At 46.5% G+C, this 24,531-nt stretch overlaps 1 protein-coding gene across 2 annotated transcripts; it reads left to right on the top strand.

Annotated features, from left to right (window-relative positions):
• The first annotated feature begins 2,762 nt into the window (after positions 1-2,762).
• Positions 2,763-20,949, top strand: DOK4 (docking protein 4). 2 transcript variants are annotated; one of them, XM_089678880.1, is made up of 8 exons: positions 2,763-2,920; positions 6,613-6,720; positions 7,260-7,374; positions 8,431-8,550; positions 9,534-9,723; positions 12,161-12,299; positions 17,105-17,228; positions 20,663-20,949. In XM_089678880.1, the coding sequence occupies exons 1-8, from the start codon at positions 2,855-2,857 to the stop codon at positions 20,740-20,742; spliced, it is 942 nt and encodes a 313-aa protein (XP_089535006.1). In that variant the 5' UTR covers positions 2,763-2,854; the 3' UTR covers positions 20,743-20,949. The 2 variants fall into 2 exon arrangements, with proteins under 2 accessions (XP_089535006.1, XP_089535008.1); XM_089678882.1 differs by lacking the exon at positions 17,105-17,228.
• The last annotated feature ends 3,582 nt before the right edge of the window (positions 20,950-24,531 follow it).

Genomic DNA, 24,531 nt, shown 5'->3' with positions numbered 1-24,531 from the left:
TCCCTCTCTCCTAGCACAAATCCTTTCTACATATTGGTTACATAGTTAGTCTGGCTGAAAAAAAGACAAAAGTCCATTCAGTTCAGCCATACAAAAAAAAAAAAAGGTATCCTACACCCACAATTGATCCAGAGGAAGGCAAAAAAAACTGCAAAGCATGATCCAATTTGCTCCTGCAGGGAAACAAATTCCTTCCTGATCCTCCGAGAGGCAATCGGATATTTCCTGGATCATCTCTATCTCTGTTCCCAACACAAATCCCCCCAAATCACCACTCCTAGCACATGCCCCCATATTTCCCCTCCTAGAACAGTTCCTACCCCCCTGCCACCCCAGTCAAATTCTCCTCCCAAAACAAATCCTCTCCACCCCAATCTCATGGCGCCCCCCCGCCAACCTCACATGATACCACAGTGCCCAGGGCAGCTGCCCCTCCTGCTCACCCCTTGTCCCATCCCTGGATGTACATAATGATCTCTAAATATATATAAATGCTTAATTTACAAATGAAGGTCTTTTGGCATCAATAATATTGTATGTACTGGGATAGAAATTTGGCTGCAGGAGCATGTTCAGAGGGGGATGATTACCCACTTACCCCCCTTCCTGACCAGGACATTTTTTGCGATACGGCGCTGTTACTTTCACTGACAATTGCGCGGTCTGCAATTTACGTCCTTTTTTTCCCCCCACAAATAGAGCTTTCTTTCGGTGGTATTTGATCACCTGTGCATTTATTTTTTGCACTATAAGCAAAAAAAAAAGACAATTTTGAGAAAAAAACAGTATTTTGGACTTTTTGCTATTAAACATGTCCAGTAAAAAAATCTAATTTCGTCAAATTTAGGCCAAAATGTATACTGCGACATGATTTTGCTAAAAAAATCCCAATACGTGTAAAGTTATTGGTTTACATGAAATTTATAGCGTTTACAAATGGCGGTATAGATAATTTAATCTTTAATTTTTTTTTCTTCAACTAGTAATGGCGGCGATCAGTGACTTTTAGCAGGACTGCTGCGGACATTCTGGCACTGGGGGGGGAAACTAACTTGGTGTCACTGACATCTCCAGTGACAGCAATACAATGATCAGCTCTAAAAAAAAGCAATGACACTGTACTAATGGCACTGGGCAGGAAGGGAGGGGCGATCAAAGGGTTAACTGTGTGCTGGGTGTGTTTTACTAGGGGGCGAGGGGTGTGTTCTTCACTGTAAGCACAATGATTGGAATGGCTGTGCACAGCACAGCCATCTTGAGCAGTGTGCTCAAGTTGACAGGGAGGAAGATTGTTTGTAAACAAAACAATCTTCCTCCCCGTTGTAGATGCTTGGTAATCACCAGGCGCCGGCAGGTAATTACCGGCCAGGACCCGGTGAATGGCGGTACGGATAAGGCGTGAGTGCGTGGCTCATGCACGCCCCCTACCCGGAAATGCACAATCACGTGTATATGTACGTGATTTTGTCCACAGGTGCCGCCCCTAGCAGTATATCTGCTATAGTGCGGTCCTTAAGTGGTGATAGCGATACTAAAGGTTCATTTTTTGGGGGGGTAAAATAACATGCCTATACTTACCTGCTGTGTGCGGTGGTTTTGCACAGAGCAGCCCGGATCCTCCTCTTCTTGGGTCCCCTGCAGGATATCCTGGTTCCTCCTTTCTGTCGGGTGCCCCCATAGCAAGCAGCTGGCTATGGGGGCACCTGCTGCTCCCTGTGTCCATTCACCAGCCCTCTCTCTCCTCTTTGGCTGACTGGCTGTGATTGACAGCAGCGGGCGTCATTGCTGTCTTAGCCAACGAGAAGGCAGAGACCCAAGACAGCCGAGGCTATCGTGCATATTGCTGGATTTTGATGAGACTCAGGTAAGTATTGAGGGGGCTGGGGGCACTGCTGCTTTTCACCTTTGCATAGAATACATCAAGGTACAAAACCTGGAGCCTTTACATCTACTTTAATGGCATATTTCTGAAATGGTCTGGAGATGTGAGTGTTGTGTCCTCCGTCCTGAGACCGGTCCTGTTTAATTTGTTCATAAATAATATAGAGGTTAGATCCCGGAAACTGTATCTGCCGTCATAACCTTTCATACTTACGCCGCGGCAAATAAGTTGGCAGCTTCAGGCACAGAGCAACCAGCTAAGTGACACCAACAATTTGCCCTCTTTGAAGCTCAGTAAGCTCAGACATGACTCCGTATTATTGGCAGCACACTCAGTGAATGACCAAAGTGAGGCTTCCCACCTGTTAGCTAGGTGTCTCATCACACAGTGGAAGCAAAGGAATGTTATATCACTTACTGTTTTCAACATGAAACGCGTTGACACTTGCACACCTGCAAATCATGTTGTTTCCACTTTTTCTCCAGCCCCTGTATATTGTTCTCTGTGTATAATATCTGATGTATATTATATGATGTATATAATGATCTTTATGTTATATATTATGTAAATCGATCGCTGTGTATTAAATGATGTATATTATGATCTCTATGAATATTATATGATGTATATAGTGATCTCTTGGTCTACCTATAATAGATGAGATATAATGATGTCTATGTATCACAGGTTGAATAGAATACTCTCTCTATATAGTACATGATGCCTATAATTATCTCTATTTATTATATGATTTGTATAACGATCTATATGAATATTATGGGATGCATAGAACGATCCCTAGGTATCGGTAGAGTTGCGGCAATCCGCGGACAGGCTCCCCCTCCTCCCCCCTCTGCACCGGATTGGTTCGCTCCTCCCTCCCCCAGTCTCCGCTCTCGGTGGAAGAGCCCACTGCGTGTCGGAGGGGGGGGCGGGCAGTGACAGACCGGAGCCGGGCGGAGATGAGGAGTCATGGCCTCCAATACCACCGACATCGTCCGCCAGGGATACGTGAGGATGAAGAGCCGGAAACTGGGGGTGAGGGGGGCACCGGGAGGGGACTGCACCCACGGAACGTCTCATCCCCCCACTACACCACTCATCCATCCCCCCCAAACTGAGCACCCCAACATCTCCCATCCCTCCATTACTGAGCACCCCCACTCCACTAAACCCCCCACTACTGAATCACCACCCTACTCCACCCATCCCCCCATTACAGAGCACCCCTACTCCACCCATCCCCCCATTACTGAGCACTCCCTCTCCACTAATACCCCCACTACTGAATCACCACCCCACTCCACCTATCCCCCCATTACTGATCACCTCCACTCCACCCATCCCCCCATTACTGAGCACCTCCACTCCACTAATCCCCCCATTACTGATCACCTCCACTCCACCCATCCCCCCATTACTGAGCACCTCCACTCCACCCATCCCTCCATTACTGAGCACCCCAACACCACTTATTCCCCCCGCCCTCCCTATTCTGAGCACCCCAACACCACCAATTCCCCCACTACTGAATCACCACCCCACTCCACCCATCCCCCCATTACTGAGCACCCCCAATCTACCCATCCCCCTTTACTGAGTACCCCTACTCCACCCATCCCCCCATTACTAAGCACCTCCACTCCACCCATCCCCCCATTACTGAGCACCCCCACTCTATCCATTCCACCCCTCCATTACTGAGCACTCCACCATTTCCCCTATACTGGGCACCCCTATTACACCCATCCCCCATTACTGAGCAGCCCTACTCCACCTCCACCCCCCCTTTACTGAGCGCCACCACTACACCCATTCTGCCCCCCCTCCCTAAATTGAGCACCCCCACGCCACCCATACCCCTCCTACTTTACTGAGCACACCCACAAAACCTAATCCCCCCATACTGAGCACCCATCTCCCATTACTGAATACCCCATTCCACCGATCCCCCCATTATTGAGCACCCTCACTTCACCTATTCCCCCCATACTGAGCACCCTCACTTAACCCAACAGCCCATTTTTGAGCAACCGTCCACTCCACCCTCTCATACTGAGTACCACTATTCCACCAATTTTCCCCACCCTATGCTGAGCACCCCACTCCACCCATCAACACATTACCCCTATACTAAGCGCCCTTACTTCACCCATTCCTCCCATTATTGAGCACCTCCACTTCATTCATTTCCCCCCCCCCATTATTGAGCACCTCCACTCCACCCTTCCCCCATTATTGAGCACCCCCATACCACCCATTCTCCCCCCATTTCTAAGCACCTTCACTCCACTTATCCCCACATACTGAGCAACACCACTCCACCCATCCCTCCATTACTGAGCACCTCCATTCCAGTCCCCCCCCATACTGAGCACCCCCACTCCAGCCATCCCCCCATTACTGAGCACCCCCACACCACCCATTCCCCCTGTACTAAGTCCCTCCACTCCTCCCATCCACCCATTGCTTAGGACTCCCCACTCTACCCATTCCCCCCTATACTGAGCACCCCCAATGCACCCATTCCCCCACTACTGAGCACCCCCTCTCCACTCATCCCCCTCATTACTGAGCATCCCCACTCCACCTATTTTCCCCCTATACTAAGCTCCCCTACTCCACCCATTTTTCCCATTACTGAGCACCCCCCAATCCACGCAATCTCCCCACTCTATACTGAGCACCCCATCTCCACCTTTCCCCATTATTGAACACCCAAATATCATTCATTACCCCCCTTCCCTAAACTGAGCACCCCCCACTCCACCCATCCCCCCATTATTGAGCATCCCCACTCCACCCATCCCCCATACTGAGCACTCCCATTCCACCCATACCCCAATTACTGAGCACCCCCAGTCTACTCCCCCCTATACTGAGCACCCCAACTCCACCCATCCCCCCACTACTGAGCACTTTAATCCACCCATCCAACCATTACTGAGCATCCTCAACTCTACCCATCACCCTATAGCTGAGCACCCCCCCACTCCACCCATTCTCCCCAATCACTATACTAAGCACCCCGACTCCACCCTTCCCCCCATTATTGAACTCCCCAACAATATTCATTTCGCCTCCCTCTCTAAACTGAGCACCCCCACTCCACCCATCCCCCCATTATTGAGCACCCATACTCCACCCATTCGCCCCCCCATATTGAGCACTCCCACTCCACTCATACACCGTTACTGAGTACCACCAATCTACCCCTCCTCTCTAAACTGAGCACCCCTACTCCAACCATCTCCCCATTACTGAGTACCCTCACTCCATTCATCTCCCCCCACCCATACTGAACACCACCACTCCACCCATTCCCCACATTACTAAGCACCCCCAGTTTATCCAGCCCCCTCAAACTGAGCACCCCCACTCCACTCATCCCTCAATTACTGAGCACCTTCACTCCATCCACCCCTCCCTATGCTGAGCACCTCCCACTCCACCAATCCCTCCATTACAGAGTACCCCCACTCCACCCATCCCCCCCCATACTTAGCACTCCCATTCCACGATACTCCCATTACTGAGAACCCCCAGTCTACCCACCCCCCTGTACTGAGCACCCCCACTCCACCCATCCCCCTATTACTGAGCACCTCCACTCCACTTATCCCCCCATACTGAACACCACCACTCCAGCCATTCTCCACATCACTGAGCAACCCCAATCTACCCAGCCCCTCCCCCCACATTGAGCACCCCCACTCCACCCATCCTTCCATTACTGTGCACTTCCACTCATCACCCCCCCCCCATACTGAGCACCCCCACTCCTTATACTAAGCACCCACACTCCACCCCACCTTTTCTTCTACTGAGCAATCCCATTCCACCCATACCCCCATTATGGAGCACCCCCACTCCAATTCCCCCCTTTATACTGAGCACTCCTACTGCACCCATCCTTCCCATTACTAAGCACCACTTCACCCATTCTCCCACCTCACTATACTGAGCTCTCCAATTCCACCCATCCCTCCATTATTGAGCACCCAAACACTACTCATTCCATCTTTTCCCTATACTGAGCACGCCCCATCCACCCCCCCACTCTACCCATCTTCCCATTACGGAGCACTCTTACTCTACCCCCCCCCCCCCATCCACCCATACTGAGCACCCCTACTCCACCCATCCCTTATTACAAATCACTTCCACTTCACCCATTCTTCCCCCTTCACCGAGCACCCCCACTCCACCCTTCCCTCCCAATACTGAGGACCCCACTCCACCCATCCCACCATTACTGAGCACCCCCATTCAACCCATTCCTCTCCTCCCTCTACTAAGCACCCCATTCCACCCATTCTCTCTTTCTATACTGAGCACTTCCACTCCACCCATCCCACCATTACTGAGCACCCCCACTCCACCATTTCCCCTCCCCTATACTAAGCACCCCACTCCATCCATCTCTACCATTACTGAGCACCCCCATTCAACCCATTCCCCTCCTCCCTGTACTGAGCACCCCATTCCACCCATTCTTTCTTCCTATACTCAACACTTCCTCTCCACCCATCCCACAATTACGGAGCACCCTCACTCCACTCATCCCCTCATTACCGAGCAACATCACTCCAACTCAATACTGAGCACCTCAAAACCACTCCTATGCCCTGTACTGTGTACTCTCAGCTCGCTGACCTTTACACCCACCCTCTTCCTAGGCTTTAGGTCTTCCAAATGCCCCCCATTCACCTCTGACCTTTCCTCTGCAGATATACCGCCGCTGTTGGTTGGTGTTAAGGAAATCTTCCAGTAAGGGGCCTTGGAGGTTGGAGAAGTATCCAGACGAGCGGTCGGTTGTCTTGCGTACATCACCGAAGGTGAGGAATGACATTATAGGGGCGCAGCCCTCAGAGGCCACTCTCAGCCTATCACATCTCTCTTTACATCTGATTGTACAACTCCACCTTATGGCCCTGGTACAGATGCTGTGATTACACCATAGCATACCAATACCCCCTCACTTGAAGATGGCGTATTGCTCAGAACACCACCCAATCAGTTTGGTTGGTCTTTTATGGTTTTCTGAGGCTGGATGGCCCTGGAGAGACACATAGCACCTGGGGACACCAGCTGGCAGGCTGTGACACATGAAGAAAGCAGAGCAGCATTGAGAAGTTGTGGGGGCACTCCAATGGTGTAGTTGGTGGTTCTAAATTGGGCTACAAGCTTTCCGTCTCCACTCTGTTCAAATGCTGCTCATCCATCCCAACAGGAGGCTTCACAAGGAGCTTCCATGGCCAGCCCAGCAGAGACCATGCTTACCTCTGGTCACAGGACACATTATACTCTTGTAGACACTTGTTACATATATACTCTCTCACATGACGCCCCCATGATCATGTCTCTCTCTCTGCAGGTGACGGAAATCAGTAATGTGAAGTGTATTATGCGGCTCCCAAAGGAGACTAAGAGGCAAGCAGTGGCCATTATATTCTGCGATGACTTAGCCCGAACCTTTACCTGCGACTCAGGTGAGCTGGAGATCCACTGGAGACACCCAACCACTGGTGTCAGTCAATGACGGTGTCACTGGGCTGCTGTAGTGTGGTAGGTAACTGAGGTGGCACAGTGTGTTATTGGGAAAAGTGGAGGGGGGGGGGGGGTGACAGTACAGTTTTCAAGGATGAAGGTGCTGTAGTTACATCAAGGATGACTGTGAAGTAGTGTTGTCAGAGCTGACAGTGTGCAAGAGTTATCAGGGGTGACAGTGCAGTAGAGTTATCTGGAGATGGTGGTGATGTGCAGTTATGAGGGGTAATGGTTGCTGGTAAAGATATTTACAGGGATGATAGTGGGGTAGTCAGGAGATGGTGCTGGTAGAGCTATGGTGGATACCAGTGTTATAGAACTATCATGGATGACAGTGTGGTAGCATTATTGGGGAGACAGTGCAGTAGTTATGTTGGGGTAACAGTGCAGTAGTTATGTTGGGGATGACAGTGCAGCAGTTGTTTCGAAATGATGGTGCGGTAAAGCTATCTTAGGTGAGAAGTTAGGGTTAACAGTGAGGGATGATGGAGTGGTTGAAATATAAGGGATTACTGTGGGGTAATTATGGGGGGTTATGGTGCTGGAGACTTATTGGGGGTGACAAAGCAGTAGGGTTTTCAATGTTGCCCTGAAGTAGTACCATCTGTGATGATGCTGCAGTAGAGTTTTTGAGGATGATAATGTGGTAGAGCTATCTTGGGTGATAGTGCAGTAGAGCTGTCCAGGAGGATGGTGTGGTAGAGCTGTCATGGTGATGGTGCGGTATCATTTTTGGGGTGATGGTGGTGACAGTGTGGTAGTGCTATTTTAGGTGATGGGTTAGAGTTCATGGTAAGTTAGTGTTAATGGCAATGATGATGATGATGATGATGCAGTTGACCTTTTGGGGTTATTGGTACAGTTAACTTTTTGGGAATGTTAATTGGGGCGATGGTACGTTAGACCTGTTCAGGATGATGGTGCAGTAGTTATGTTGGGGAGGACCGTATCGGAGTCTATGCAGTGCATAATGTACTTTCCTTTTTTTCATTTGCTAGAACTGGAGGCAGAGGAGTGGTACAAGGTGCTGTCCACAGAATGTCTGGGTTCCAGAGTCAATGAGTATAACCTGGGAGAACCGGATCTCCTCACCCCGGGAGTGCAGAGTGAACAGACAGGTAGGGGACCACTATAAACCTAGCCATAGACCATATGATCCAACAATTGTATGGCTGATATGTTTGTCCTAAAACGATCTCAACCATCCAAAAAAACAGCAAATATTTCCTACTGGGGTATTGTGTTGATATTTTAGAATAACAGGCAGTGTAATCATTGTGGACATTCGTGTAAGATTTGCCCAGTCACTTCCACATTCAACCAACAATAAACGTTTTCTTTTAAAACATTCAGGTTGGGATCAGTTGTGATCTTGAGCCTTCTTACATTGTTTATAATTGTCCTGCATCTGATTTGTTTAATAGAATTTTGGTGAGACTGGAGTGATTTCTGGTCAACCTAGACATGTCAGTCTGTAATGGCGCTGATCTTACAGGATGTCATTGCTTCTTTATTGTACATCCCAGGGTACAAAGCATTTTCATATCCATTATGATCAGGTTAGGCTGCCACTTTCAAGTGAATAGACACTGGCAAAAAAAAAAAAATAGACAGGAATCCCCTCCCAGGCATAACCCCTTCCAGGCAAGACTTCATTTTTTGCTAGTGTCTTCTTTGATGTCCTTCTGAGCATGCTTTGGTCAGTGAGTCTTGCAGGCTGCTGTGGAAGCAGGGACGGACTGACCATTTGGAAACTTGGGAACTTGGGCACTGCCCGAGGGCCCGGGGTCAGTAGGGGGCCCCGTGAGATGCCCCTGGTACCTTTTTCATAGGTTTTTTTGAGTTTGGACAAGGACACAGGGGTCCCATGATCCCCTATTGCCCGGGGGCAATGAGTTGTCAGTCCGCCCCTGTGTGGGAGGTTCTTTTCTGTTCTGGCTTAGTTGCTTGGGGCCTGTTGACTTGTTCCTGTGTTGCCCTACCCTCATATTCAGTGCTTTGGAACATTCCTATCCTAATAGATATAAAGATACCATGTGACCTGGGATGTACTCCAAGAAAAGGACTTTACAGGTAAACCAAATTCCCATTATTCTTTCAGAGCGTTTCAGTGTCTTCCTTCTGCCTTCCTCTAATCTGGACATATACGGAGAATGCAAGCTGCAAATCACAGAAGAAAACCTCTACCTCTGGGACGCACACAACCCGCGTACTAAGCTGCTCTCATGGCCGCTCTGTGCCCTGCGACGATATGGCAACGACTCCACGCGCTTCACTTTTGAGGCAGAAAGGTAAGAAAGACATAATGGGGTTAAATATGTCCTCAGGAGCTCTCAGAGACCTGGCACTGGGGGATACAGAAGAGATAGTGTCATTTTATTGGTCATCACACCAGCAGAGGTCAGGAGGAAGTCACAATGTCCTCAGAGCAGCCAGGAATAGAATACGATTTTTGTACTTGCCCTAAAATCTTTGTATTGGAATTTCTGTGTCCCTCAATTGACTTCAAGAAGGTCGGGTTATATTGCTGCCTACAGGCAGTTGGGACACTGGAAACTGAATAAATCGTAAGCCAGCCCTCATATAACCTCTCCTCTGCCCAGAGGGCCTCCGTTTTTTGAGAAAGTAGCTAAACAGAGGGGTGGGACCTGTGCCCATTAAGGGACTTCAAGAAAAGATTTCACCAAAATCTAATTTTCTTTATCATTCATTAAGGGTTATCAGAATTCCCATAGTTGTTAAGTCCAAACGTAGTCCAGCTGAAGGGTGGGCAGCACCCACTAACAGGTCCCATTAGAAACTGGGGACCATCTGCATCTCCAAATCAAGGACAAATGGGAAGCCCAATGCAAGATGGAAGAACTGCTATGACCAGAGGGAGGACAGAGGATCAACCTGATGTTCCAGAGCAGGACAAGGAAAACCACCGCCAAGGGGCCCCTGCCAGTGAATCAACAATTCACCAAAAAAAGTGGAAAAAAAAACACACTACCAAAACAGGAATAAAATAGGCAATCAATAAGGTCAAAGGATGAAAAAAATTGCTGAGCCCAGACCCAGGAAAAAACAATTTCAAAAGAAAACACCAGCCGGTCAAATTGAGAGAAATGGCCAAGTATTGTACTTCAATCCATAGATGCAAGAAAAGAAGATCCATGATGATGAAGGGGCTGTTTGGACAGGAAACTAATTGTGCAGCAAGATAGCAACGATGGAAGAGCCCTCACAACATAGACCACTGCCCCCCCCCCCCCTTAAGACTGGAAAGAAGGGGAGGAGGCGCAAGCAACTGCAAACTTTATAAAAAAAAAAAAGACCAAGGGTACCTCACAACTCAAATGGTACACAAAAACACCATAAAAACCATACCTGAAGGATGAGCCAATCTTTCAACTCAACATCTAGAAGTGATAATACTGTATACCTGCCTGACTAGTTCCACAGCCATATTCTAGGAATCTTTTCCCTTGTTCTGCACCTATGTCACATTCTCTACCAAGGAGCAAGGGTCAGGAGTCTCAGATCCATTACTAAGAAGCATTTGTCTGTGTAGGAACAGGAACGAGGAAAGTGACAAAACAGCCACGGAGAAATAGGACCCAGTTTCCAGTGATCAGGTCCCAAAGAGGCCTCTAGGGATATTTGCAGCAGGATCCTAGCATGTTCCTGCTGAGAGTCCAGTGCAGTGATGGATGCGTAAGAAAAGAGAAAACACGGGTGCTGAAACCTCAGTTTGTAGGCCCCATGTAAGGAGATCCAGAAGGCAAAGCCTTGTCACCAGCAGACACAGCGTTGTCAATAGGGACACACTTAGTGCCTTCAGGCATATTAACCAGGCCAGTTAGTTAATCGCAGGGAGGGTTCTAGACCTACCCATAGGGGGAGGTCCTGCAGCACTCATGAGATGTCCAGCAGAGATCCAGTGGGCATATCCATTCTTCTCCCTGATGAAGCAGGAAATATCTCTTCTGGTGAGTCAGACGGAAAACCCAGGTGTGGAGACACACCAGACAAAGAAGTCCCCCCCACCCACCCAGGAAAAAAGAGAAGTTATCTCCCCATCCCCAGCCAGATAATAAAAAGTAGCACCAGGGAATTCTTGGTCATAAAAGGGATCCTTTGGATGTCTCTATCTGGACCCATACACCTAAGCAATGGAGGGGAGGTTAAAGGTAATTGGGAGCCCACACAAGAAGGGAAGACCATGATCAGAGGACAATCCCTAGATATCCTAAAATGGGTACCACTTCTGAAGGTAAGTTCTTGCCAAGGTAGGAATCAGAGATGCCATGGTGTGGAGAGTTCAGATCAAATCTGGTCAGTCACATCATTGGGAGCAGCCATATCAGAGTACTGATGAGGGACAGCTGAACAAGATGCTAGATTAAGAGGTTTAGCCTGATGGTTACAGGTGGTGACCGAAAAACTAGGAAGATATATTGCCCAGGGATCCAGCTGGAAAAACAGTCGGCCCCAACTTTAGGAAGTCGGGGTGCACCTTCATGCAGAAAAGTTACCAGAGTTATCCATGTAAAACTTCAGTAGTTGGGTTACAGTTTGAGGGTGGGTGGGGGGTAGGCAGGCACATATGCAGTAATTTACTTGATGTCACCAAATTGTCAGATAAATTAAAAAAAAAGTGGGTGAGCCTTCATGTGCATACTGCGCAAGGTGGCAGACATGTTGGTGCAGCATTATGTCTGTACAATGGCGACCTTTGTGTTTCAGGGTGTGCGGGATCAGCGAGGGGCTGTACACCTTCCAGACAACAGAGGGGCAGCAGATCTACGAGCGGGTTCACAGCGCTGTGCTGGCATTGGCCGAGCAACATAAGAGCCTCCTCTTAGAGATGGAGAAGAACTCCCGGGTGAGTCCCACCAACTCATACATATAGATTATATGGCAGTATCACCCCCATTATCCTGACTCATTCCTTCTCTACACTGTCATAGGTTTAAGTGTCGCCTTCTAGTGAACAGTGTGGAGAAAAGAGCGTCATATTGCCCATCACCCACACATATATCTTCACTGTAACAAGCTTCATGCCTCATCGTCCCACTTTACAAATCTCCTCCTAGAAAATATCTGTCCTGCCTCTCCCCCAGTTATGTATCTTCTAGAAGATGACAGTCAAATCTCTCCACTGATTCTCAATTCTATATCTCCTCCTAGAAGATAATGGTCCTATCCCTCCCCTGATTACATATCTGGTCCTCAAAAGTGAAGGTCCTGCCACACCACCAATACCTGATTACATATCTCCTCCTAGAAGATGATGGTTCTACCCCTCCACCAATACCCAATTATATATCTCCTCCTAGAGGGTGATGGTCCTACCCCTCCCCCAAGTATATATCTCCTAGAAAGTGACGATCCTACCTCTACCCCGAGTATATATCTCCTCCTTGAAAGTGACGATCCTACCCCTCCACCAAGTATATATCTCCTCCTTGAAAGTGATGATCCTACCCCTCCACCAAGTATACAGTCAGGTCCATAAATATTGGGACATGGACACAATTCTAACATTTTTGGCTCTATACACCACCACAATGGATTTGAAATGAAACGAACAAGATGTGCTTTAACTGCAGACTGTCAGCTTTAATTTGAGGGTATTTACATCCAAATCAGGTGAATGGTGTAGGAATTACAACAGTTTGCATATGTGCCTCCCACTTGTTAAGGGACCAAAAGTAATGGGACAGAATAATGATACTAAATCAAGCTTTCACTTTTTAATACTTGGTTGCAAATCCTTTGCAGTCAATTACAGCCTGAAGTCTGGAACGCATAGACATCACCAGACGCTGGGTTTCATCCCTGGTGATGCTCTGCCAGGCCTCTACTGCAACTGTCTGCAGTTCCTGCTTGTTCTTGGGGCATTTTCCCTTCAGTTTTCTCTTCAGCAAGTGAAATGCATGCTCAATCGGATTCAGGTCAGGTGATTGACTTGGCCATTGCATAACATTCCACTTCTTTCCCTTAAAAAACTCTTTGGTTGCTTTTGCAGTATGCTTTGGGTCATTGTCCATCTGCACTGTGAAGCGGCGTCCAATGAGTTCTGAAGCATTTGGCTGAATATGAGCAGATAATATTGCCCGAAACACTTCAGAATTCATCCTGCTGCTTTTGTCAGCAGTCACATCATCAATAAATACAAGAGAACCAGTTCCATTGGCAGCCATACATGCCCACGCCATGACACTACCACCACCATGCTTCACTGATGAGGTGGTATGCTTAGGATCATGAGCAGTTCCTTTCCTTCTCCATACTCTTCTCTTCCCATCACTCTGGTACAAGTTGATCTCGGTCTCATCTGTCCATAGGATGTTGTTCCAGAACTGTGAAGGCTTTTTTAGATGTCGTTTGGCAAACTCTAATCTGGCCTTCCTGTTTTTGAGGCTCACCAATGGTTTCCATCTTGTGGTGAACCCTGTGTATTCACTCTGGTGAAGTCTTCTCTTGATTGTTGACTTTGACACACATACACCTACCTCCTGGAGAATGTTCTTGATCTGGCCAACTGTTGTGAAGGGTGTTTTCTTCACCAGGGAAAGAATTCTTCTGTCATCCACCACAATTGTTTTTCATGGTCTTCCGGGTCTTTTGGTGTTGCTGAGCTCACTGGTGCATTCTTTCTTTTTAAGAATGTTCCAAACAGTTGTTTTGACCACGCCTAATGTTTTTGCTATCTCTCTGATAGGTTTGTTTTGTTTTTTTCAGCCTAATGATGGCTTGCTTCACTGATAGTGACAGCTCTTTGGATCTCATCTTGAGAGTTGACAGCAACAGATTCCAAATGCAAATAGCACACTTGAAATGAACTCTGGACCTTTTATCTGCTCATTGTAATTGGGATAATGAGGGAATAACACACACCTGGCCATGGAACAGCTGAGAAGCCAATTGTCCCATTACTTTTGGTCCCTTAACAAGTGGGGGGCACATATGCAAACTGTTGTAATTCCTACACCGTTCACCTGATTTGGATGTAAATACCCTCAAATTAAAGCTGACAGTCTGCAGTTAAAGCACATCTTGTTCGTTTCATTTCAAATCCATTGTGGTGGTGTATAGAGCCAAAAATGTTAGAATTGTGTCCATGTCCCAATATTTATGGACCTGACTGTATATCTCCTCCTTGAAAGTGATGATCCTAACCCTCCACTAAGTATATATGTCCTCCTAGAAAATAATGATCCTCCCCGGATTACATACCTCCTTCTAAAAAACGAAGGTCCTGCCCCTCCACCAATCACTGATTACATACTGTATCTCCTCCTGGAATATGACAGTCCAACCCTTCTACCAATAACATTTCTCCTCCCAGAAGGTGATGTCCCTATCCCTCCCCTGATTACATCCCCCCCCCCCCCCCCCCCAGAAGATGAAGGTCTTACCTCTCCACTGATCCCTGATTACATATCTCTCCCTAGAAGATGACAGTCTTACTCCTCCCCCAGTTATATTTCTCTTTCGTTTATTGAAGGACACAGCCATACTTTATGATAAATGGTTTGATGTCACCACCTACTGGTGCAGGATGTCCCCCTATTATTTATCTCCTCTTAGAAGATGATGGTATTACCCCTACCTCTTCCCCCGATTACATAAAGGTCCTACTCCTCTGCCAATCTCCAATGATAAATCTCCTCCTAGAAGATAACAGTCTTACCCCTCCACTGATCCCATATTATATATCTCCTCTTAGAAGATAACAATCCTACCCCTCCACTGATCCCAAATTATAAATCTCCTCCTAGGAGAGAACAGTCTTACCACTCCACTGATCCCATATTATACAGTTGTGTTCAAAATAATAGCAGTGTGTTGAAAAAAGTGAATAAAGCTCAAAATCCTTCTAACAGCTTTTATTTCCATCCACACAAATGCATTGGGAACACTACACATTCTATTCCAAATCAAAACATGAAGAAAAATATATCAAATTTGTGTTGTTCCTCTAAAAAAAATTGAAGAAAAGTGAATATTAGACGGTTCAAAAAAATAGCAGTGTTTGTATTCTTCTTTACAAACTCAAACATTCACTATATAAACTGAAAAATGTTTGAAGATTTTGCTTTCCTTTGAATCACTTAATGAATATTTGGTTGTAGTCGCACTGTTTCTGAGAACTGCTGTACATCTGTGTTGCATGGAGTCACCCAATTTCTGGCCCCTGTGATCAGGTATTCCAGCCCAGGATGATTGGACGACATTCCACAGTTCTTCTCTATTTCTTGGTTTTGCCTCAGAAACTGCATTTTTGATGTCACCCCACAAGTTTTCTATTGGATTAAGATCCGGAGATTGGGCTGGCCACTCCATAACGTCAATCTTGTTGGTCTGGAACCAAGATGTTGCACGTTTACTGGTGTGTTTGGGGTCGTTGTCTTGTTGGAACACCCATTTCAAGGGCATTTCCTTTTCAGCATAAGGCAGCATGACCTCTTCAAGTATTCTGATGTATTCAAACTGATCCATGATCCCTGGTATGCGATAAATAGGCCCAACACCGTAGTATGAGAAACATCCCCATATCATGATGCTTGCACCACCATGCTTCACTGTCTTCACAGTGTACTGTGGCTTGAATTCAGTGTTTGGGGGTCGTCTGACAAACTGTCTCTGGCCACTAGACCCAAAAAGAACAATCTTACTTTCATCAGTCCACAAAATGTTGCGCCATTTCTCTTTAGGCCAGTCAATGTGCTCTTTGGCAAATTGTAACCTCTTCAGCACGTCTTTTTTCCAACAGTGGGACTTTGCGGGGGCTTCTTGCAGATAGCTTGGCTTCACATAGGCGTCTAGTAAATTGTAACAGTCCTCACAGGGAACTTTACACCTTCTTTCGTCTTCCTGGAGCTGATTGTTGGCTGAGTCCTTGCCATTTTGGCTATTCTATCCATTCGAATGGTAGTTTTTCGCTTTCTTCCACATCTTTCAGGTTTTGGTTGCCATTTTAAAGCATTTTCGATCATTTTAGCTGAGCAGCCTATCATTTTCTGCACTTCTTTATATGTTTTCCCCTCTCCAATCAACTTTTTAATCAAGGTACGCTGTTCTTCTGAACAATGTCTGGAACGACCCATTTTCCTCAGAATTTCAGAGAGAAATGCACTGTAACCAGTATGTACAACATTTGCTGCCTTCCTTCCTTAAATAAGGGCAATAATTGCCACCTGTTTTTCAAAGAATGAATGACCTCACTAATAGAACTCCACACTGCTATTATTTTGAACATGCCCCTTTCAATTAGTGATTCAATTCCACAGAATCAGCATCATGTATGTCATGACTGTTGGGTCTGTTGGATTTCTATTACTCTACTACATCTGCTAGTAAATTATTTGCCATGTAGAAATATCATTTCTACCAAAAACAGTGATTGATCAGGTTAGTGATGTCTGACTGCTATTATTTTGAACACAACTGTATATCCTCCTAGAAGATGACAATCCTACCCCTCCACTGATCCCAAATTATATATCTCTTCCTAGAAAATGACAATCCTACCCCTCCGTTGATCCCTGATTATATATCTCCCCCTAGAAGATGACGATCCTACCCCTCCACTGATCTTTGACTACATATCTCCTTCCAGAAGATGACGACCCTACCCTTTCACCAATCCTTTCTCTTACCTGATTATATATCTCCTTCTAGCGACTCAACAAGGAGAACGAGAACGTATCACAGCCTTGCACCAGCACCTCCATGCTGCCTCGCAGTGCGTACTGGCATCACATTACTAGTGGCCAAAACAGTGGCGAGTCTTCCTGCAGTAACAGTAAGTTCTGGAATCTGTGCTGGACATATCTGTAGGAAGGAAAATGGTGGAAAGACCCAAATAATGTCACATATTAGAATTTTTGGTTTACCTGTAAAATCCTTTCCTAGGAGTACATCACAGAACAAAGACTGTCTTAATATTCAGGGCTACATGGGTTATGCTGCAATCTTCAGGTGTTGGACATTGGCCAAAATGGCAGGAATCCCCTCCCAGGCATAACCTCACCCAACTCAGCTAAGCCTCAGTTTTGTAACAAGCAGCGAAAAACACAAAGAAGGGTGAGATGTCTGTGTTCTGGGATAAACTCTAAAAAAAATGTTTTCATAGGTAAATCAAAAATTATCATTTCTAAATCATACATCACAGGGCACAGAAGACTTCATATTCATAACTACTTGGGATATTCCAAACACTAAATTATGAGGGTTGGGAAACACAGCAACAAAGCCAACACACCTAAAACCAGAAAATAAAATTATGGATAACACCACTACAAAGCCTCCTGCAAATCCTTCCACCTAAAACTGTCATCCGCAGAGGTAAAACCTAGTAAACGTTGAAGAGAAGACCAGGTATCAGCTTTACAGTTACACAACAGAAGCTTGATTTGAGAATATACCAGGAGGCACTGACACTGATGGTGAAATGGGCCTTGACTGGGAAACCTTGCCCTTGATATCATAGTCCTGAGAAATAGACTGAAGAATCCACCTAGGAATAGTGGATTGAGAGGTCGTCCTTAGGAGGACCCTCAGGTAGAACAAATAGGGACTCAGACTGATGAAACAAAACTGTAGACTTTGAATAAACTCAGACAGTTCAAACAACATCCAAATACAACCAAACAACGTTAAAGAACAACTCCTTAGAGTGCTTAGGATTAGGACAAAGAAAGGGCAAAACAATGCAAAGAAGAAACAGCCTTAGCAATAAAGAGGACAGGGACCTCAACAACACCTTATTCTGGTGAGGGACAAGAAGGGTTCCTTGCAGGAACGTGCGGCCAGCTCAGAGATAAGGGAAAACTGATCCCAAGGAATCACCAGTGCATCTACCACAAACACCTGAGGATCCCTGGTTCAAGACACAAACCTGGCCAGTTTGTTGTGGAATCTGGACACAATAGAACCACATCTGATGTCCACCACCACAGACAAATCTTTGCGAACACCTTCGGATAAAGGGCCCATTCTCCCAGATTCAGCTGTAGATGAAATTCTGCCTGCCTATTTTCCATGCTGACAATGTGCACAGCAGAGAGAATCACTTGTCTGCCCAAGATTGCAGGTCTGCGTTTTACTGAGCAGTGTGCACAACATCTGCCAGGAAATCCTCCATGGTCCTCTATATCTGAGACAGCTTTGGACACTGGGAGGACTGATCTACAGAGGATTCCTAAACCTAAACTGCATCTACCTCTTCCTTGTGCCGAGGAAGTTCCTCTGACACCTCATCCTCCTGCAAAATGGGGGGAGGAGAAGGAGAGTACCCATAAGCGCAGTTCAGAAATTTCTTCTCGACACAAAGAAAGTGGAATATTGTGACCTAATTCCCAGATAAGGACTGTGACTCCAAACTACTCTGACCCTTTGGGGAGCCATTGCAGGGCAAACTATGTAGGGGGTTCTCCCTGCCCAATCTTGAACCATCGTGGTGGATGTGCCCTGCAAGATTTTAAGGGACTCGACTCACCTGCCATCACTGGATCACTGCCCAGGACATGTATAGCACAGTGAGGCCACCAGATACTCTGTACCCCAGAGATCGCTGCTCGCAGGGTCCAGCACATACTGGCTGAAATTAAAGGATGCCTCTGCTCCTGCATGTTGGGGCTGAGTAAGTCCCCCTAGACTAACAGGCTGTAGCGACCGATCTGCATGAAGTCCATCTCTACCCCATTAGTGGTGTTAGGAACAGGTCAGGAATTAGGGGAAGTAAAGCCCACTACAGGAAGTCTTCAAAAATATAGACAGGCACCCATGGCCTAAGGACAATAGCCAAAAACCGAGGCGTAGCTAAACTGGGAGGGGTTATGCCTGGGCAGGGATTCCTGACTTTTTTTGGCCAGTGTCCAATCACCTGAAGTCGGTAGGTAGTCATGAACATGTTCCACCCCCTTTTTAAATTGGAACATGTAACATGTTCCAGCATTTGCAGCCTCTACCCCCAATCCCCCCCTCCCTGTGAGAGCAAGAAGGGGATCTTCTCTCTGCACCCGTTCTTACAATGTGAAAATAACGGGAGGTGTGGGTCTCCGCCCATACAGCCACGTCATTCATTCAGTTTCCTTTGAATGAGTGGCTACAAGTACTGTCAGCCATTGTGACTGACGGCTTGTACTTCTCGATGAACTGTGGGGGCGCTGGTGAGCGTTCTCATGGTCCATTGACCTTGCTCTCACGAGGTACAGGCAGACAGGTATCCTGAGGGTCTTCAGAAGCCTGAGATTGGACCCCCGCTCTGATGGGTCCTTATAAATGCACATTTTTTTTACCTGCAAAAAATGTGCATTTATTATTTTTTTTATATTTTTTTCTGAAAAGGTGAACTTATCCTTTAAGAAATAGTTTTATATTTATAGAGATGTATTTAAAGTAGAACACCAAACAGTCGCAAACATTTCTGAAATACAACTGACCTGTCTAATGATTTAATAACTCTGTTCAGCCACTGTGGTGATCCATACACTCTGCTAACACTGCAAAACCAGAAAGTTCACTCTAAAACTGTTTTACAGCTGCCCTCCTCTCCACCCCAAGCCACATCAGAGGGGCACCTGTCAGTACTATTCCTCCCAAGCAAGATCAGAGGGGCACATGTCAGCACTACACCCGCCCTCATCTCCACCCAAACCAGATCAGACGGGCACCTGTCTGTCCTACACCTGCCCTCCTCTACACCCAAACTAGATTAGAGGGGCACATGTCAGCACTACACTTGCCCTTATCTCCACTCAAACCAATTCAGAGGGGCATGTCAGCACTACTCCACCCAAACCAGATCAGAAGGGCACCTCTGAGTACTACTCCACCCAAACTAGATCAGAGGGGCACCTGTCAGTACTTAACCTTCCCTCCTCTCCACAACAAACCAGATCAGAAGGGCACTTGTCTGTCCTACACACACCCTTATCTCCACCCAAACCAGATCAGAGGGGCACCTGTCAGTACCATTCCTCCAAAACCAGATCAGATGGGAACCTGTCAGTACCATTCCTCCAAAACCAGATCAGATGGGAACCTGTCAGTATTACTTATTCAGAACCAAACTGGAGGGGCACTTGTCTGTCCTATTGCCCCAGAACCTGAGCAGAGGGTCTTCTGATTGCTGAGCTCTGGGGGGTATTTTTCTGCTGCAATGATCAAATTATGTACACTGGAATATTTTCCTCAATTAGATGAAATGATTCCATGTTCTATCTTGTCTTCCAGGATCATACAGCGGCCGAGACTCGGACCCTATAACTAGGCGGATGATTGAGAGGAAACTGCCCACATCGGCCTCTCAGTGACCAAGTCCTTATGATTCCGGGATGATGGACACCACAGTCTGTGACTAGATTTGGCTCGTCTGGATTCTGGAAACATTTGAAGAACTCCGTCATTAAGGCACCACCCTCTCTGCACTGAGGGGATCTTTTTGGACGAGCAGCTTGTGGAGGGACAACCCTGTATAAAGCCAATTTTGCACTATAAAGAAAGAACCAAGTTCTGACCTATCACGTCTCTTCATTTATATTGCTTATGTGTCATAACCAAACTCAGGCACAGGGGCCCCAAGTATAGAAGGGCCCTGTTATACTTGCTAATTGTAAAGCTGCTACAGGCAGTATGTCCTTAATTATCCATATAGACTCACGGAGGGTTCCATTGGAATCTCTTTCACCTGATACATTACTCCACTATAAATAAAGCCAATAATCATTTGTGATGGAGAAGGAACTTTACTCAAAACATTCTCTTTTCTCATTCTTGTCCATTGAGGGACATGGGAATTCAGATACTGTTGGGTTATACTGCTGCGAAACAGGCAAACAAGTCCAGTATAACTCTTCCTCTACCCAGCATGCCTGTGGAGGATGGCATTTTTCAACCTTTTTTTGTCACAACACCCTTTAAAAGTTTGCAAAATCCCTTGTATACTCACCAAAAAAAAGCCGAAATAAATAAAATACAAATTAAACATACACACCCATGCTGTGATAAAATCCTTTAAAAAAAAGTATAACAGTGTAAATCGAACATCACATCATCCATCAATATAGATCAAACATGAATGATGCCCAGCCAAAACAAAAACAGATTGACCTGCTGAGATCCATTCCCAATGGAAACTTGCCACGACGGACATTTCCCCACCATCAGCTCAATGTAAGCAAAGAGGCCAAGGATTGCCATGATTATGTTTGGTCAATGACATCACCATGGCTTCCTGCCCATCAGCTTGTTTACAATATGAAGCCACCTGCGTCCTAGAAGCCAGTGATGTTGTGGATGCCAGATTGTTGACATTTCTTTGAATTTTGATGGAACCCTGGTTGAGATAGGCTATCCTAAAAGGATGAACATCTTTTCTCCATCTCTGTGGAGGAAAGTCTACCTCTTGCTAGCTTTCTTTCTTTGATTTAAATTTTGTAGTCTTCTGATTTCAGTCCAGATTACTCAACATGTCGCTGTTGAGCTGGTCTCTGGATCAGTCTTTCCTAAGTCAGACATTGGAGTGGCAGACCTTGACCCCACTGGACTGGCAGTGTTAACCTGGAATGTGACCTTCGGGTACTGGGTTCCACTTATGCTCCTTTTCAAACTTCAAGTACTGGTAAATGTTAGCCGTAGAGCATTTTCCAGATCCAGAGTTGTGCCATTTCCTCAGCACTTGTCCTTGCTCTGAAGACTTACTATGGCAGTCTGTTCAGGCCAAGCACGGAGAGTTACAGTACCTAATTTGCACTGCTGGGTGCCTTTCAAATGTTACTGGTGGTTTTACCAGAAAAAGGTTAATGCTGAGGGACTGAGCATGGTTATTATCCGCTGGGTGGAGTGTCACATGCACTGTTTCCTGCTGTTCATTGTAGAGGAAGCATCATCCAGAGCACCACATGGTATTCTGACCTGTTCTTTTTACCCGCTTACAGTGACCCTGTCTACCTCCAGCTGTCTGGGTTTGAAAAAACCGAGACCTTGCCTCAAACTTTGGGTCTCTTTTAATCACTGCCACAAGGTTGCACCGTGTATCCAGACACAGGAGAGACAGTCCATGGCTCACACTCTTCTAACATTTCTTGGGGACATTTACCCTGTACCCTCTGATGGCACGGACATCTGTAATCTGGAAACCAGTGACCTTACAGTTATGGGCTGCACCTCACTGGAGTCTCCTGTATCTCCACTAAGTGAGGTTGAGTCCTCTACCTTGCCGTTGGGGGCCTCTACTGCAGTCACACAACACTTTGTGGCCCTGCAGTGTCGATCCCACTGTTCTCAGATTTAGAAATAACTTCACCGCAATCCAACTCTGAAGAGACTGTTTTTGAGGCACTTAAGTTTCCTGCCTTCAACTCCGTAATGCAAGAGATTATTTTGGCCCTTATTTATGCAATACACAATATCATGCTATTTACAGCCTTTGGTCTTTAAGGGCTTCTACAGCTGCAAAGATCTTTCTACTACACCTGCTATTTGAGATTTTAACCTATGCATACTGGAAGCAGCCTGAAAGGTCCTGGGCCACACCTGCGTGTGTACTGGAATTGTGCCCCTTTGAGAAGGACTTCATTAAATGTTGACTCCTGGGTTGTGTCCTGTATGGGTCTAATGCCTTTTCCTGGCATCCCTATTGTGAGCTACTTCGACAAACTCCTGTGAGGAGAGCAGGCATAATGGACCCTAAAGAACAATGTCTTTCCAAAGGGCTAACACTTGCAAGATATGATCAGATCTGACTTTATCACGTTTCAGCATCGGAAATGGTCACCTGTAGGCAAGGGTATCCAACACATTTCCTCATTGCAAAGGGCCACGGCATGTTTGCATTCAGGCCTCTTGTTATCAGACAGGACGTTTAGTTACCCCTCTCTCCGCCCTCGAAGCAGCATCAGGCGGAGGACTTTCCTCTCATAGACATCTCCCTCTGTCGCCTCAATCTACTTCAGCCCCTTTCTCCATTATTCTCTAATATTTTATCAGTCCAACATGTCTGCCTCTATGGACCAGGTAGTCCCTGGTGTGATTACGCAGTCTTTCCTTCAGGGGACTGGTAGAGATTCTTCTCCTCCCATCCAGAGGGCTTCTCTCTTTAGAGAATCATCTCAGATGCTGCTGTCTGGTCTAGAACAAGGGGTTCATTCAACACCACTGGATCCCACTATGGGTAGTTCTCCTAATTCAAAGTCTACTGGACATCATTCACATATTGCTGTGCCTTCATCACTGAAAAGTAATGGGAACTTTTTCTGCAACCAGGAGAGCCTGGCACAGAGACTGGACAATACCGTGAGTCTAAGTCTAACCTGCACTGCTCTACCCAATGTAAATTCCCTAGCATCTAGTTCCTCTCTACTAGTAACCTCTGATTGTGCAGGAGAGGCTCACACGTTTTGGTACGTCTTATCCTGCGAAACTGGGGGTCGCTGGAGAAGGATCCTGTGTCTCACTGGACTGTCAGCAGGCCAAACACTCCAGTCTTCTGTTGCTGGTATCCTTCAACAGGAATGAACCGACAACATTGTGGGCTCTGTCCATCTGGAGTTAGGTGTCCTTTTGTTGGCTGATTTTAAGCCTCTTAAAGAAGGTCCTTCTGGCGCTTTCCTTGTGCCCTCAATCAGGCAGATGCTTTTCGCTGTGCTGTCAAGATTTCTGTTCTTTGCTCCATGCATGTTGATGCTTCCCTGGATTTGGGAGATCAGGAGCATTCCTAGACTTATTGCTCAAGGAATAGGCAGATATATTCAACTGGATCTCTTAGGATTTACCCTAGAGGAACATCTTACGTTTCAGTGAGGCATCGGGTTCATCCTCAGTTCTATCTGGCTGTTCTCATCTCTCCAGTATGGGGCTAACATCTTGCTTCCATCTTCTGTCTATCCTTGTCGGCATACTTTCCATGCCACCCTACTCTTGCAGGCATGCGGACTTCATCAGATTGAAATTTCAAAAATATGAAAGTTCTCAGGAGTCACTTCCCATTCCTTGTAAGCAGTTGTTTTCTGATTCAGGGTTTTCCTTGAAAAGTGCTGCTTAGCAGGGTAAGTTGACTGTCCAGACAAGCACAATAGACATGGAGCTGTCATCCCTTTATTCTA

Source organism: Staurois parvus, unplaced genomic scaffold, assembly GCF_062004578.1.
Source record: "Staurois parvus isolate SC_StPar_1 unplaced genomic scaffold, SC_StPar_1.0 ptg000211l, whole genome shotgun sequence".
In the NCBI taxonomy this organism is placed as follows: domain Eukaryota; kingdom Metazoa; phylum Chordata; class Amphibia; order Anura; family Ranidae; genus Staurois; species Staurois parvus.
This window is presented reverse-complemented; position numbering and strand designations above follow the sequence as displayed.